The sequence below is a fragment of the Amblyomma mixtum genome, chromosome 1 (genome assembly GCF_055824585.1).
Source record: "Amblyomma mixtum isolate Tamu chromosome 1, ASM5582458v1, whole genome shotgun sequence".
NCBI classification, from domain to species: domain Eukaryota; kingdom Metazoa; phylum Arthropoda; class Arachnida; order Ixodida; family Ixodidae; genus Amblyomma; species Amblyomma mixtum.
In genome coordinates this window covers 284,093,318-284,109,302 of record NC_143012.1, presented here as the reverse complement: position 1 = coordinate 284,109,302, position 15,985 = coordinate 284,093,318, and the positions used below count along the sequence as shown (strand labels likewise).

The 15,985-nt window shown below is 47.1% G+C and overlaps 1 protein-coding gene across 1 annotated transcript in view; it reads left to right on the top strand.

The window, feature by feature from the left end:
- LOC149371923 (cell adhesion molecule Dscam1-like) overlaps positions 1-15,985 on the top strand; it is a 308,990-nt gene that overhangs the window by 72,000 nt on the left and 221,005 nt on the right. The window contains exon 2 of the mRNA XM_089566251.1: positions 14,432-14,758. Within this exon, the coding sequence (XP_089422377.1) occupies positions 14,432-14,758 (327 nt within the window). The remainder of the gene's footprint in view (positions 1-14,431; positions 14,759-15,985) is intronic.

Below are 15,985 nucleotides of genomic sequence, written 5' to 3'. Positions count from 1 at the left end.
TTGCCTACCCACTCTGAGCACACAGCCAAGTACTTTTCACGGCCTACATTAACGGATATGTGGTTCTGGCTTTGAAGACACTATGGACTACAGAAAATGCAACAAACCGCCTTTCATATGGCTCTGTGAGCATAACTCCTCTAGTCAGTACTCATTATCTTCTTCATTTTCACTTTTTCCTTCTAACCCGTGGCAAAGGCATAACAATGGCAAGGTACTGCATCCGCTTAATGCCTACAAAAGAACGCCAATGCATTCTTGGTGCTCAGTCTTTTTTTTTCTTGTTATCTGCGTTAACGCTTGCGAAACACGAGGGTTGCTTAGTATGGGAGCATGCCTTGAATCTCAGAAACAGAAAATCGACTATCCTAGCCACGTCCTAATGCGCTTTAAGAATGCCTCGCGTATTCAGCGGCTGCTTTCCTGTACAAATGGCGATGCAGCAGGCAGCAAAAATGGGGCCATCGGAAACTTCAGCGGCTAGGTATTCGGTGTGCACGCTGTTGGCGAATACCGGGCCCTAGGCACGACATGCACATGGGAGGCACACCCCGGGTCTTTACTTTTCTTACTTTCGCTATCTCAGTGTTCTTTTTTCTCTCGAAAATACCTGAGTGAAAGAAAAATACATATAAACTTTATACGTCCTTTCATTCCTTTTTCTTTTCAGTAAGGCTATGGTTTCGACGAAAAACTGTGATATCGGAGTTTCTAGTCACGTTAAGGGGGTTCGCCCCTTCCACATCGCGTAGGTCCGATGGAAAACTGCTCGCCCGCAGCATTTATGTCTCTCCCATGTAATGGAACCTCACTCGCCCCATACCATCTCTCCCGCCTGGCGAGCGGCGGCTCTGTTCCTTCCGTTGAGATACGTCGTACTTCTTTCTCTCGCTGTTTGCGTTCTCCAGCCGTCGTGTTGCCGTCGGCTCCCGGGCTCCATTATCTCTTCGCGAAGTCTTTAGTATCCCGCACTGTTTGCGTCGTTTTTCGTTCCACCGATAAGGCTTCTCGCTGTTCTCGTTTATTTTCTGCCCCTGTGGCGGCACGGTGGGCTATGTTCTCCCTTAAATATCCTTTCTTTGTGCAAGCCTCCTGCTATTCAAGGCCTTGCAGCCTTTCTCGCCTCAGCAATGCTCTCCCTTTTTTTTTTTTTGTTCTCACGAAATGGTGTTTGCTTTTTCGAAGATATACGAAAGTTTTTTGTTGTATTTGTTTTACAAAAAAGGAAGTCTTTTATTAGTGTTTTCCCCAAGATCTCCCACGTGACTTGCGGCTTGTTGCTTTGTTCGTGAGCATGTACACGGCACAAAGGCTTATTTCCCTCGTGTTGGTTTTTACACCAGTATAACACCTACTGGGGTTGTTGCGAACGAGCGGATCTATACTGTGCATCGAGACAGCGCGTCAAGCGCCTTTTTTCAAAAGAATTAAGTATGGGTGAAACAGGGGTTGCGAAAATCGGCATGCATTGCAAGCACGTCGTAAGCACGCTCTCTGCCGAATCTCGTCGATGCTAGTAATATGAGGGGACAGACAGACAGAGCAGGACTCTTGTCACGCTACATGAATATCAAACAGGACTCCCGGGTAAAGGGTTTCCCACCACCATGTTGCAATTAGCGGCACCTGCATTGCACCTGACACAATTCATCACAATTTTGCTGCTACGTTTTTAGCAGTGGTAAAGTTTCGTTGTATAGATACCCTTTTTTGCATTTCTTATTTTCCATGCAAGTTGAGCGCCATAGTGCAGTCATTTTTTTTTTCCTGCTTTCTTAGAACTCGATTAGTCTTTTCTTTGTTAGCAACGAGTTTGTTTTCCTGTTCGCACTAAAAACTGTCTTTATTTCTAGAGCATGCATTTAAGAAAGGTGCTTCATTTTGTGTGTTTAAGGAAGAAAACGCTAACTTCCTATATGTTGTTCATCAATTCTATAACGAGTCTCACTCTGTCGTTGATCGCCTCGCGTACAAATCTTTGGCATTCTTCATGGCTGTGTTTTTAGAGAACTTTAAAGAAATTCAAGGCCAGTATAGGGAGCAACTGAAATTACTTCCTCAAAGACAGAGGTATTTCCGTTATTAAATGCAGTATCTTGCACCCGGGACAACTGCATTCATATAATGTCTTAGTCTTCGAGAAGTGGAGGTATGGGCGCTGCACTAACGAAACGAACAAGCAGATGAGTGGCACAAATTGATGCCATCGCTTGCTGTTTGAATTGGTGCCGTAGTGCCATGACCACAAACAGAAAAAAACGCATACTGCTTGGGTCTTTTGATTTCCTTTGTCCCTTTACTATGCAGTCATACTGTGTTTCTTGAAGAACACGCAGCGGCAGGGGCATTAAGACTGTGGTCCTGATTCGTTCATGAAAAATATGAGCTATTTAAAAGCAGTAAATGGCACAGAGTTGCGGGGAGTCCGTCACTGCCACAATAAACCACAACTTTCCCATGTGACAGCTCCCCTTTTCTTTTTTTCCTGGACCTAATCTTCCGTTCCTTCATCGATAACATTAAAGCGATCCCACAGTCTTCGACACTGTCCGAGAATTGGTAACGCTAAGTCCACAGTTGTTCGAGTGGACACCGATCGCGATGGCCGGAGACATTTCAAAAGCCAGATTCCCAGTCAGTCACGTGAGAGCCAGTGACATGAGGGCACCTCAAAGGTTTGGTTTCTTTTATGGGGGTTTATTGTCCCAAAGCAACTCAAGTTATGAGCAACGCCGTAGTGAAGGGCTCCGGAAATCTCGACCACCTGGCGTTCTCTAATGTGCACTGACACCGCATAGTACACGGGCCTCTAGAATTTCGATGGAGGCAAAATACGACCACCGCTGCGTATTTCGGGTCAGCAGCCGAGCGCCATAACCACTGAGCCACCGCGGCGGCTGGCACCTGAATGAAATTCGGCTCCTTATTCGCTGCTACTATGTCTGGCTTCCTCTATGCCGCACAATTTTAAGGAAACAATGTGCAACTTTTTTTGTTTTATTCTTGCTCTCATTATTTATCTTTTCTGAGCCTTGTTTAGACGTGAGAAAAAAAAAAGCATTAAATATATGGCTTGACAACATACTGCCCGGCGCGTTGTAACCCAAGGCAATTCCTTTCCTCCCCTTGCGGACTATTTACTTTCAATCGAGCGACGACTGGCATATCGCACCTCTAACCGACGTCCTGGCCCGAACCGTTTTTGCGCCTGACGTAACACACTAAATCGTCGTTGACAAGTGGGAGCCCTTCGCCCTAACCTTTTTTCCCTACACTTCCTTTATTGCCTCGGGACAGGTCAGCGGACCATCGATAAAGCGCCGGCGTGAGGAAGTATTGTGTTTGTCCAAGGGCTCTGCCAACGCGGGGCATCCGCCGCCCCTTCACATATATAAAGAAAGCTGGAAGAAAGGAGGGGGAGTAGGGTACGGAGAAGACTAAGTTGTGCTATTTCAGGTGCAGATAAATAAGGTAAGCGCAAATACAACCTGGCGCACTGTGTACGGGGAGGGAAAAAAATGGTGGTGCTACAGACGGCCGTGCCGAAGCCGGGAGACCAGGAGTTTCATCTTTGGCGGACTCACCCTCTCTCAGCCCAGCTACGAGAAGTGACGGCGCCCAGCAGCCACAAAGACGAGGTCAAAGCGGTCCGGACCGCGAGATTATTGCTCCCTGCTGGATGCGTGGCCCCCAGCCAGAATGGCAGGCCGCTGGTTTTCGGCACTATGGTGGGGGAGAGAGAGAGAGTGAGAGAGGAGAACTGCGCCGAAATGGAAGAGATGCCGCCTTCGAGGGACCTAGCTTGCTCGCTTGCTGGGGCGAGCGCACCGTTGATCCAGAGAGCTTTCTTCGAGCCCACACGAAGAGGGTCAGGGAAGAATAACGCGAGGTGGTCACAGTATCGCCATCGAGTTGTTTGTTTCATTGCTGCTGTTGTGCTGCCGGATTGGCCCCAGCCTACTCGGCCTCCCGTGTGGCTATGATTGTTGTACTTGCTCGCTTCCCTGGCCACGAATTGCCGCACGATGCTTCAGCAGTTTCTCCTTGGGCACTACAATGTTTTTGTTTCGTTCTGCTTTATTTTTTTTGGTCTGGAGCCAGCATTTCTATGCATGCCGGTTTTACCTGGTGGTGTAGTTGTTGCCCCAAAAACTATCTCCTCAGGGCTGTAATGAGAGAAGCATTGTGTTACTTTCTTCACACTTAAATTTTTGCCAAGAAGAAAATGGGACATTCCGTGGCAACACAACTAGGTTGTAACATAAAATATGATACGCGAATAAGGTTCACACTGGACATCAAGCTGGCAGGTGCAGGTTTTGTTTGCTTTATTAACGCGATAGCGTTAAGGCTCCCGCTATGCAAAAGTACGGCGCCGTCGGTGGCGGCGGCGTTGTGAGCGAAAAAGCGGGTGGTCCACCTGCCAGCCTGGTCACGTGACCTTGTGACATCATCAAAGCCTTCCCACCGGGCTGTGAACAAACTGCCGCCCGCGGCAGGTGGCAGATCAATTATTGATTGGTCGCGATAGGTTCCTCAGGAAGACCAAAATTGCGTCACACAGGCCCCACCGGTGGCAGTGTTCGAAACAGATGCCTGCCATGGCAGTGGCGCAGAGATTAACCGCTGCACCATGGCGCCAGAGGTGTATGAGGAATGATAGCGATCCATGAATGTAAAGCAAATAACGACCAGGTCCGCATATATTGACATTAACCCATTAACACCGATAGTCATAACCTTAAGGCGAGGTGTCCCTTCCGGTATTTTTTATATAAAGTCTAATCATATGATTAGTTACTCCACTTCCATCTACAACAGCTGCGCTTATTGAGAATGCAGGTAGATAAATTTGACTGCGTCGAGAGAAACCGCTCCTTTCCCACCTCCACACTCCGTACAACTCCCAATTTTGGGCTGTCTGCGCTGTTGTACTACGTCCCGCACACTCTTTTGCTTCGCAGATTGGTGTATGGAAAAGGGCTGTCACCGCCAGCTTCATGGTCGTTATTTTTAGAGCGTCTCGGGTGGAACGAGCAGTTTGACCACGCATACAGAAAGGAGGCTTCCTTCGTACTAAAATTTCTTCATGTCTGTGACCTGGGCTCCAGATGATGACAGCGGCAGTTTATGACTATTGTGGGGATTGTGCGCATGCCGAAGAAGATCTGCCAGGTCACAAATCTGGGCCGAGAATTTGCAGTTTTAATTAACGTTTAGCGTCGCTACGCTAGAGCAATTGCCGGCAGTACGTTTGCAAGGCCAATCCCGCCAATAGCTAACAACCTCAACTCTCAGACAGTTCGAATTAGGCGTCGTAGTCAATGCATCGCCAGCGCACGACTCACGAATTCAGTTTTGTTTGGTGCGGAAAAAAGCACCAGTTTATTTTCTCGTCCTGCACGACTTGAAGAACGACTTATTTTCTTCCTGCCAAAAATTAGTATGCAGACCAGGGTTACAAATACACCGCTTTCAGTAACCACCAGACTGCGTTAATAAAACATTTAGTTTAAACATTTGGTGAATTAGCTACTTAATCAATATTTGTTTTTAAGTAACTGACATTCTCTGCGGCGCACTGCATGCGCTGGGAAAGGTTTCCTTTGCATTTCAACCACTCTGTATCCAGGAATTTTTCAGTCTCCTGCACTGTGAAGCAAATGTTTTTGTCCTTTAGCGCCACATCTTTTTATATTTCTTCAAGGCACTTTAGTCGCCCGAGGTCTAAAGCTGGGATGTTCTGCGCATGCGTGTTATAAGTTCGAAAGTGCTTTCGCTTTTCTCGTAAAGAAAAGAAAAAGATTTCATGCCTGTTTCATATTTCCGTGCTCACTTCGCTATCTGCATCTTAGTTCTGCACATCGACCGTTATTGTGTTTTTTGTTGTTGTTTGTATTTCGTTACGCATCTCTGCATGTTTTATACCCACATGCAAAACTGCTTGCTCCTTATTGCGGCGTTAGCGCTTTGCTCGAAAATATTTCGCTCTGCGAAGTTTGCAGAGCTCTTACAACGCTCCCTTCCAACATTGTATGCGATGCACCCGGGACCCAGTTACAGGGCGGCCTGCGAAGATGACTGTGTGCATATGCCAGATGCGCGCAGTCTTCGGCGGGTTCAGCTGAAAGGCTTCTCAGACTTCCAAACTGCGCTCAGTACCAACGTGCACGCATATGTTCTCTGCGCGTCGTTACCTCGCCTCGAACCCAAAAGTCGGTCGGAGGGCCGTCACCACCATTCGCGCCAGAAAACTTGCCTTTTTAAGCTCCTCTTTCCATTCGTTCCCAGTTGGTTCGAAGGTGCACTGGGAAGGAGAAGATTCCGTTCTTACTGTTTTCCCGAATTCACAGACCCAACCCGCTCTCAGTGAGAAAGATAAAAAGAATGCACTACAAGTTCGTTCCGAGGTCTCCGTTCCGTAATGCCGGTTTTCCTTACTTCTTTTCCACCACTGGCCTGAAGAAGTGGAGACTGGCGCTACTGCACTTCTTTCCTTTCTTTCTATCTATTTCGCGCTGGCTTGCCCATCATACTTTGCAAAACGACGGTGGCGTCGCGGAGCCTCTTTCAGAAAACTCAACGAACCCTTTCACCCGGCTAATGTCTTGGCGAGTATCGATTTTGCAATTACAAAGGCTCTCTCGTTTCGACGGTATCTTATTGTTTTCCGATTCCATTGACATTTGCCGTCAGCTGAAAGGAAGGATTATCACCGACAGCTCCCTTGTTTTATCTTGGCCTCCTCCAGCTTTTTCTTGCCATCACCCCATCTTTTGTAATTGAACTTTCTTTAGTAAGTTTATTTTCTTCTTTTTTGACTACGAAGTACTCGGTCGTGACTGAATAGGTAACGAAATACTTTTCAAGAAGGCTCTCATCATTATCGCGGTCATCATGGACGGCTTCTTTGGGTCCACGTCAAAAAAGAAGCTTGTCCACCACGTTTATAGCATATAACGTGCGAAAATATCTCGCATATGAACTAAAGTTATTGCAAATACTGCGTTTCATCGAGAAGCTGTCTCGAAGTTCAGTGAGGTACGTTACGAGGTGGCTTGCTTACGAGTGTTTAAACTATAAACAAAACAACACTAAAAAAGACTACAGTCTGGGGCTGACTGCAGCTTAGTTTATTCGATATGGAAGCCCCTTCGAATGTCTTCATCAGCCGAAACAGCCGTCACGCTGGGATGCACGCTTGACCTAAACTTGTGCACTTGCCTACGCAGGCTCCATTGCAGCTCCCCCTGCAGTACTCTTTTCTCATCTGTGTGCGGCTGACAACCCTTCCTGCGCTAAATAAAGCTATGTCAAGACGACAGAACGCTTACTCTGTGCATGCCGTGCACTTAGTGCAGATACAGAATAGCTGAGAGGTTCTCTCGACCACCTTGATCTTCGGTAATCCTCGCGGATGAAAATCCTTGGATGGTGGCGGACAGCGATCGTCAGCTCTGAAGGCGTGTCAGGTTCTATTTCACTTCTTGAGGGCATCATGCTGGTGCGGCACGTTGCCACTCGGCCGTACGCATTTCCCTACTTGACATTCTTCACTTTTAATTCACCTCTCTTATCTCTTTCCTTCTTTTATGCCCTCTGTTTTTGCTTTTTTTTCAGTACAGGATAGCAAGCCGGAATATTCTTTCGGTTAACCTCCATATCTTTCCTTCGCCACACTCTCTATCTTCTAGGTAACTAATTTGTGGCCGCATGGCTTCGTAAACGCTTGTGAGATGCCCGAATTCTTAATGATAGCTATATGTTGGGAACATAGAGTTCTTAACATGGAAAATACGCTTTACGAAGACTGTTGCAGCAGAAAATGACACACTATAGAAGAGGACATCCACAAGCGCCAGCTCGAATGTCATTACTAGAATGTGATTACGAAGCGTAAATGGTTCGGTAAATTGGTTAAGCATACGCCTGTTTGTGTCGTTTTCGGCTGCGCCGATCTTCGCAAAGCGTGTCTAACCAAATGAACCAATCGTTTGCGCTAGAAAATATGAATTGCCGACAAACTCCGTTCGTCGCTTTATGAGTTGTTCGGCAAATTATATATGATTCTCAAAAGCCACAAAAATTAGGTATTTGTATCATAACATACCCCGTTCTCGTGCCGCAATCAAACTAGCAAACCTGCATGCATTTATTTATTGCTTACAACCTCAGATTGGCTCGTAGTAATTTTTTACCTCATCCGTGCGACTTCGTCTGAGCGCTGTGCAAATTATCGCCCATAGTTTCTCACCCTGTTTGATAGCCTAATCCCGCGGTGTCGTTTCTCCGACACCACTTCGTCGACTGCACGCATGGCGTTGGTACAGGAGGGGAGCGGTGTATGCTCTGCAAAGCATGTTCTCTGCCATCTAGTTCTACGCTTCGTCGTGTACATATATTTTCTCTTATTTTCGCTGTCCTGCAGATCCGCGCTGCGTTTCAGTGAGCACGGTGGGGCGGCGTTAATACCTAATGCAATGATTCCACGCCTCGACGACCCGTTGCTTCCTGCGTACACGTACTACCGAGCGTATCTCTCTATCCGGGCGGTGCATTGCGGACCGTATAGCCGCGTCTAAAGTGGAAAGTGTAGAGATTTCGTCGGCGCGCGGTGTCGGCTCGTACGGGACGCTGCAATTGTGTGTGTGCATGCGCGCCCTGTTTCGTTATCTGGCTGGGCGCACATGAACGGAGTGAGGCCGGAGCGGACGCGGTTGGCCGCTCTCGCTATGCCAGCAGGCGGGCTTTCAATATTTAACGGAGCGGGCCGTGGGTAGAGTGCGCGCGTCGTGTAAGCACGTACTTCACCGAGAGACTCGACAGCGGCGGCCTGTTAATCCCCCCCCCCCCCCCCCCTGCGCACGCGCTTTAAAATTTTGTACCGTGAAGTGGTGATACAAGAAATGACGGCATGTTTTATTAGGACATCAAGCCTGTTAAGCCTCAGCAGAAGTGTAAAAAAGAAAATCGCCGTGTTTAAACACGCCGGTACGTTACAATGAAACGCACCTTTTTCTCCTAGTCTAGAAAAAAAAATCTGAGTGTAGAGGAAGTATAAATTAAAGAGTTTCTTTGTTCGACGCTCGCTTACGCTCTTCGCTTCCATCTGCGTTCTTGGAAATTGTGCCTAGTGCTTTCCAAAGATACTTAGTGTTTTCCAGCCATCTGGTACCCGACGGCTACCCGCCGAATGCAATTGTTCTTTCTAATTCCACTCTGTGTCATACATATTCATTTCACTGTTCTAGCTTTATTGCAAATAGGAGGCGTTAAATCTGGACTGTGTACACATTGCATGACTACCTCCCGATGAGACACTCCCCGATTTCACTTGAACGGGTTATCCGCATAAATAGTTATTTGTTCGTTTTCTTTATCAGACTTCGTTATTTTTTTAACTTTATAAGAGGTCTCACTCAAGTGTCTGTTATTTATTTAGTAGAGCAGAATGTTGGGCCAGTTGGTGTAGCGACATATTCAAGAAAACTTTGCGGAGAATAACACAAGATGGAAGGGAGAAACACGTACACAAACACGAGCGCAAACTTGCAACTGTCTTTTTCGGAAACGATACATCGCCTTAAACAGCAGAAAGGGTGCCAGCGTATGATAGCCAGTGCAACACGTGTGGGAGCACATTGGTACAGCAAAAATAACATCTGTGATAGGCACAAGGCAATTCAAAATCAGCGGAAATGCCCTGAAAGCAGCAACATGAAAGCGGGTTATCGGTCGCGAAGAAAATCAAGTTCTTTTTTGAGAAGGGCGATCGATGCTTTACTCACGCAGCCTGCCGTACTAGATATCTCGCGAGCCTCCACAACTTCCCGGGCCACCCTATCGGAAGCTGTCCCGATAACCACCGTAGAACGGAGGAGAGGGCGGCACTGCTGTTTCTTCTACTTATTCCTGTCTACGGGGTGTTTGCATTTAAGGCAATGCATTGACAGGTTCGAGCCTCCATTTGAGCCCAAGGAATTGGCATGTTCTCTGAGCCTGTCATCGAGACAGCGCCCTGTCTGGCCTATGTACACAGACCCACAGCTGAGTGGAACCTTATGCACCACTCCAACAGTGCAGGGCACAAACTGTGTTTGGTGTTTCGTGACACATTTGTTCTTCATTGCTTTCTTCCCCTGGCACCTGCTGGTCATGGCGCAGAGGCGGGACAATTTCAAAGGAGCTGTAAACACAACATCAACTCCGAACTTGTTGGCCACCCTTTTGACATTGTGCGATAGTTTGTGCACATATGGGAGTACTTGAAAAGGCCTTTTTTCTCTTGCCGCCGCGGTGGCTCAGCGGTTACGGTGCTCGGCTGCTGTCCCGAAAGACGCGGGTTCGATCCAGGCCGCGGCGGCTAGAATTTCTTTGGAGGAGAAATTCTAGAGGCCCGTGTACTGTGCGATGTCAGTGCACGTTAAAGAACCCCAGGTGGTCCAAATTTCCGGAGCCCTCCACTACGGCGTCTCTCATAGCCTTAGTCGCTTTGGGACGTTAAACCCCAGAAACCAAACCAAACCAAACCAAACCAAACCTTTTTTCTCTTGGCAGCGTGGGGTAAGGAACATCGACGGCCCTCTCAAGCCTTCTAAGTTGTCTAAGCAATGACTCGGCTACAGAAACTAATACTGAACTCGGAAATCCAGCTCGCTCCAAACGTTCAACCGGGTGGTCAAAACTGGATTTGACCCTGTGCGTGCATGATTTCGAAAGGACTGATCTTAGACAAGATGATGCAATGCTACGTTTTACGAGCTTAGAATGAGATGAATCAAAAGGTAACAAAGCTTTTTTCGAACGCGGTATGTAAGCCCAACAAAGGTGTTTGTCATTAGTAAAAAACAGTTTTGGGTCTAAAAATTGTAGACAGTGGTCCTGTGTTATTTATGTCTGTTGAAGCCCCTGCACCTGCACGTTTCCTACACACTCTGCTTGCCATTTGTTGCATGCCAACGTGCGCATTTGTAAAGAGTAATACCACTTATGCCTTGAATATAAATCGCATTCGATCCCTATTTTTGGAACAGCACTCTCTCATCGGTTGTTTCGGGTGTCCAAAAAACAATACATGTAGTGTCTGCTGCCTGGTTCTCCACTTCCTAGCTGAACGATGTTGGACGCCTGCTGCGCCAGCTTCACGCCCGTTTTCGCTCAGCCACGTTTTCTTTTGTTTGTGCGCTTCCGCGTGCGAGTGGTCTCGTCCGTCTTCCTTCTTTCTTCTTTCTTTCCGCCGAACTTCACGCCGTAGGGGGAATTAGAGCTTCCAAAGTTGTGATCCCTGGCTGAACGAGAGCGTTGTTTATGTATTGATCGCCTATCGACCCCAGCGCCATGCGCGCGTTCGGCGATATTGCGGCGAGGCCGGAAGAAACGCCCTGGCTGCCCCAAAAGGCTTGGACATGCGTGCTTCCGCTGGCACGGCACGACACGAAAGCTGCTGAAAATAAATTAAAAAAGCGGGGAACGAACACACAAGTACTCTGCACGTCAAGCGAAGAGTATTCAAAATAAAAGGCAGAGCTACACGATAGAAAAACAGCGACGAATGCACATCCGGCTCGATCGCTTCCCACCTTTCTTGCGTGCACTCGTGTCGGCACTAAACCATTCGATCAGCTAAACAAGAGCACCTTGTGAATTGCAACAGAAATAGAGAGCGAATTTGGTTCGTAACTCGAAGTTAGAACCAAACAAGCGCGAGCAAGAGAAATTGCATACGGCCAAACACATCCGAAGGACTGCCAGTACACACTAAAAGAGGAAGTTCGATACCGATGGCAAGAGCATGTTTTGCCCTTTCTCTTTTTTTTCCTTCGTCTCAAGTTTCAATCATCGTAACAGACATAGGCTCGCGAAGTTTGACAGTATACAGGGTTAATAAAAGATGAAACAAGTGAATAGAAAGCGGACGAGGCTTCGTCTTTCCTCGAGGCGTTGGTGGCGCCGTCCGCAGGACCAGAACGCGGAACGATGTGACGGCAAAGTTTGCGAATATTGCGTAAAAAAAGTTTGCGCCAGCATTGACCGATGTGTCTGCTTGCGATTTGATCGAGTCGGTGTGCCGAATGTGTCAGAAGTTCAGGTTCACTTTATCACTGTCCTTCTTTCTTTTTTCTTGAAACAATCAAACATATTTGGTGTGTCGAAGGGAAGGGCGCACAATTACCTATAAGTCACAACGAATTAAACCAATAAAATATGGAATAAACATTTGCACCCAAGAAAAGTTCAAGCGTTTAAGGCTTCGCTATACGCCATCTTCAGTTCCTATATAGCACGTTTTCTATTCGTTTAACTAGTTTAGCCATTGATTTATATAGCTGCTATTTGTATATATCTGTCTATTTGTTGTGTAACTTAGGCGCTTTGTGACTCCAACGATCATTCCGGCTACTACTGCTCAAGAGCCCATGACGTCGTTGTCATGCACCTAATCGTCGTTTTAGTACAAAGTTCTTCCGTGTGAGACCTTGCCCGTCTCTGTCTTTTCCATAGAGTTTCTTACTATTACCTAGAGGGAAAGCTGGCGGCGCTGCACTTCAGCCACCATGGACGCTCAAAGCATCATGGGGCGGTGAGCTACTTGTTGCGGAACAGTCGTAGTTTTTGGGGAGCACGGAGTGGCACTACTAAGATGTTTCATTCCGAAAACGCTGTTCGTGTGTGCGCAGACGACTTTCGCGCGAACGCAGTGTGCAAAAGCCATAGTAGTGAAACCGCAACGACACACGACGTCAATAAAATGTTTACTTTTCTGAAATGCCTTTAAAAACCTCTTATATTGTTTTAGCAACAACATTTTTTTAAAACATATTTTCTGTTAAAAGTGCGCCTGTTAATTACGAAATATTAGTTTTTGTAGTGTTCATTACTTGGCCAATAGGAGAGCTAGCCATCCCTTATTTTGGGCGAACTTTGCACTTAAATGCTTTTCTACTCGTTTGTTGCAATTTACAGACAGGATATTGAATGTTAGGACATTATTGATTATCGAATAGCGTTTATTTTTGCATTGTTTTTTGGCCAAAAGTTCAAGTTCTGCAGTCAGTAGCTCACCGCCCCATGATGCTTTGAGCGCCCATGGTGGCTGAAGTGGTCAAGAGGGGTCTCCATGCAAACTCCCATAGACGGGCTGCCAGCTTTCCCTCTAGGTAATAGTAAGAAACTCTATGGTCTTTTCCAAAGAGAACAGAATCTGTCCACTCTCCACAATGTTCGCAAAGAGCACGACCCAAGCAGCAGCGAGCGCACACAAAGGCACCGCCATAATGCGACAGCCGGTTTTAAACACTTCGTGTGACACTGCACAGCAGCTGTCGAGCTTCGTTCAGAACAGATGATTTCACTCTCACCCACCGTCCGCCCGACCACGTTGCTCGAATTGATGTCACCGAGCGAAGACACGATGTGATGTTGAGCGACGTTGACCGCAATTTCGGACCTTCTACGATATGAGTACTTCGTCGCTTAGTTCTAACGTCATTTTTCACGCCATTTCATCTGTGATCCCGCATACCCTTAAGGCGGGGGGTCCCACTCCAGCTGAGCGATTGCTCCATTTTGGGCTTTGTTCTCACAAGCATTCTGCGCGTTTTTCTTGTTCAAACAGCTTAATGTAGGCACCATTCGAAAGCCTAATGTACACTCTGTAAATCAATGCGCACCACTGAAGTGTAGCTGCATTATCGATTACAAAAAAGCAGCGTTGCAGATGACGAATTCGCTAGTTTAGGTTGGTAAGGTCTACTTCAGAGAAAAATTCCGATCAAACTACTTCACTTTGGATAGTTTCGTTTGGTCTACGCAGAGAATAAATGTTTATCTCAATCTCGACCAAAGATAGTGGTGATTATCGTAACCAAATAAAACGAAGGCACTAAAAGAGCAATGTATTTTTTTTTATATTCAGGTCCAAAAAACCTGCTTGCCAAAATTCAGACACGACTCCAGGGTTGTCCTCTTGTGGCCCTATATGTCTAGCAGAACGAATTGCAAAACCCCCTCTTTTTCCAACAGCCTGAGTGCGCCATGAGTAGACTTACATATGCTGCTGGCGCAATGCAGCAGTGCAGCAGATACGCAATGCGACAGCACAAAGGGCCGTTATATGAGGACGCGAATGTCATGAATAAAAGAAGTGCTCGACAGCTAACTGATTGGGGAAGCACACCCGCACTGCCAAGAGTGAGTGAAGAGATTAATGGAGCGAGAATAGCAAAAAAAAAAGAAAAAAGTATTGGTGCACATCACGTACCGTGAAATGCATGCACAGGTGGGTTCAAAACTTGCTTCAAGAAGCAAGGTATGGTCTTCCCTGATACTAACGTAACACCAGTAGCGATTTTTTGGTGTTCTGTTTATTTTATGAACTAAATAATTTAAATGTCTCCTTTCCTCTTGCCCTTCCCACACTGTGATCGTGCAGCGAGCGGTGGTCGCGAGGAGCGGCGCGGGCCGGTCTTCTCCCGGGCGCCTCCAAGCCGCGTGGAGTTCCTCAACTCATCGCAGGCGGTGGTGCCCTGCGAAGCCCAGGGCTCGCCACGGCCCGAGGCGTGGTGGTGGCGAGTAGGATCCCAGGGCCCCGCTCCGGACATCCCGGGTCTCCGTCACGTGCGGCCACAGGACGGAGCGCTCGTGTTCTCCCCGTTCCGTGCTGAGGACTTTCGCCAGGACATACACGCCGCCGTCTACCGGTGCGGGGCAAGAAACAGCGTCGGTTCCGTCGTCAGCGGAGACGTCCACGTCAGGGCAGGTGAGTAAGCTTCCGGGTGCAGCGCCGAGTACAATTTTTTGTTCTAATAGGATGTGTATTTTAGTCCAGAGCGAAGCTGGGCCCCGTTTCGCGCCTGACTTCATACTCTCTAATCAGTTTTGGACTACTCTTGAGACTCAGTGTTTAGAGATTTTAAACGCGGTTGCACCTGTAGGCCTCGACCCTTGCTTCCGTTGAGCGCTAAAGCGACTCTTTAGGCACATGAGACTTGACCGAAATTGAACATTGACTTTGAGGAGAGGAAAGGCGCAGTTCCATTAATGCATTCTCCACGAAGACCACGTCATTTACCTTCCTATCGCTCATACGAGCGTTACAGCTCAACGAGAACGTGAGTGTTTAGAATTAAACTTCAATTCTAGTTTTCATCTCACGGTTCTGTCATGTTGCTCAGGTTTTTTTTTTTAATGGGCATATCATTTCTTTCCCCAATCACATCTACATGTACTACCATTTGCGCATTAATTACTGGTAAATCGACTGCTCGTGCTGACAAAATAGCAAAGATGTGCTCAAGTGACTTTTGACTGTGCCGGAATACCACATTATATCAAGGAAAAGAGAACGGGTCATTCATCAGTTGAAAATGATAATCAGCGGTAAAAACCGAAAGCCGCGTTATGAATAAACATCGAAAAAATCCGCTGAGTTTTCAAAAATAAAAAATGAAACGTCCAACCCATACCTATAATTAAGGCGGAGTTGTGGTGGAACAGTGGCTCCTGGGTTTAATGCACGCTGACGGTATTCTAATTTAAACCGCCACAAAGATCTACAGCCTCTCGCGAATAACTGTAGAAGCGAAGGCGACACTCTATGCTGTAAATACGACCCAAATAAATCGGGAATAATGATATTCAACAATAACAAAGATGAGCCGCTTATAATACGATATAAGGGCATAAAATATCTTGGGCTGGAGAGTTCACATACCTCAAAGTATTGATAAACGAGGCCAAAACGTATACGGAAAAAGACTAAAAGCCTACTCGGCCTGTGGCAATACAATGTGCATGATGTGCGGAGCAGTATGCTGAAAGGAGTAATGGTGCCAGGGCTTAGTTTCTTGGAAATGCGGTTCTTTTGCGCACAGTTAGTTCTGCAAGCGTGGGCTAGACATAAACCAGAGAATGGTTGGGAGGTGAGCATTGGGGACTCAAGGTAAAACCACTATCGAGGCAATGTAGGCGGACATTGGATGGACGT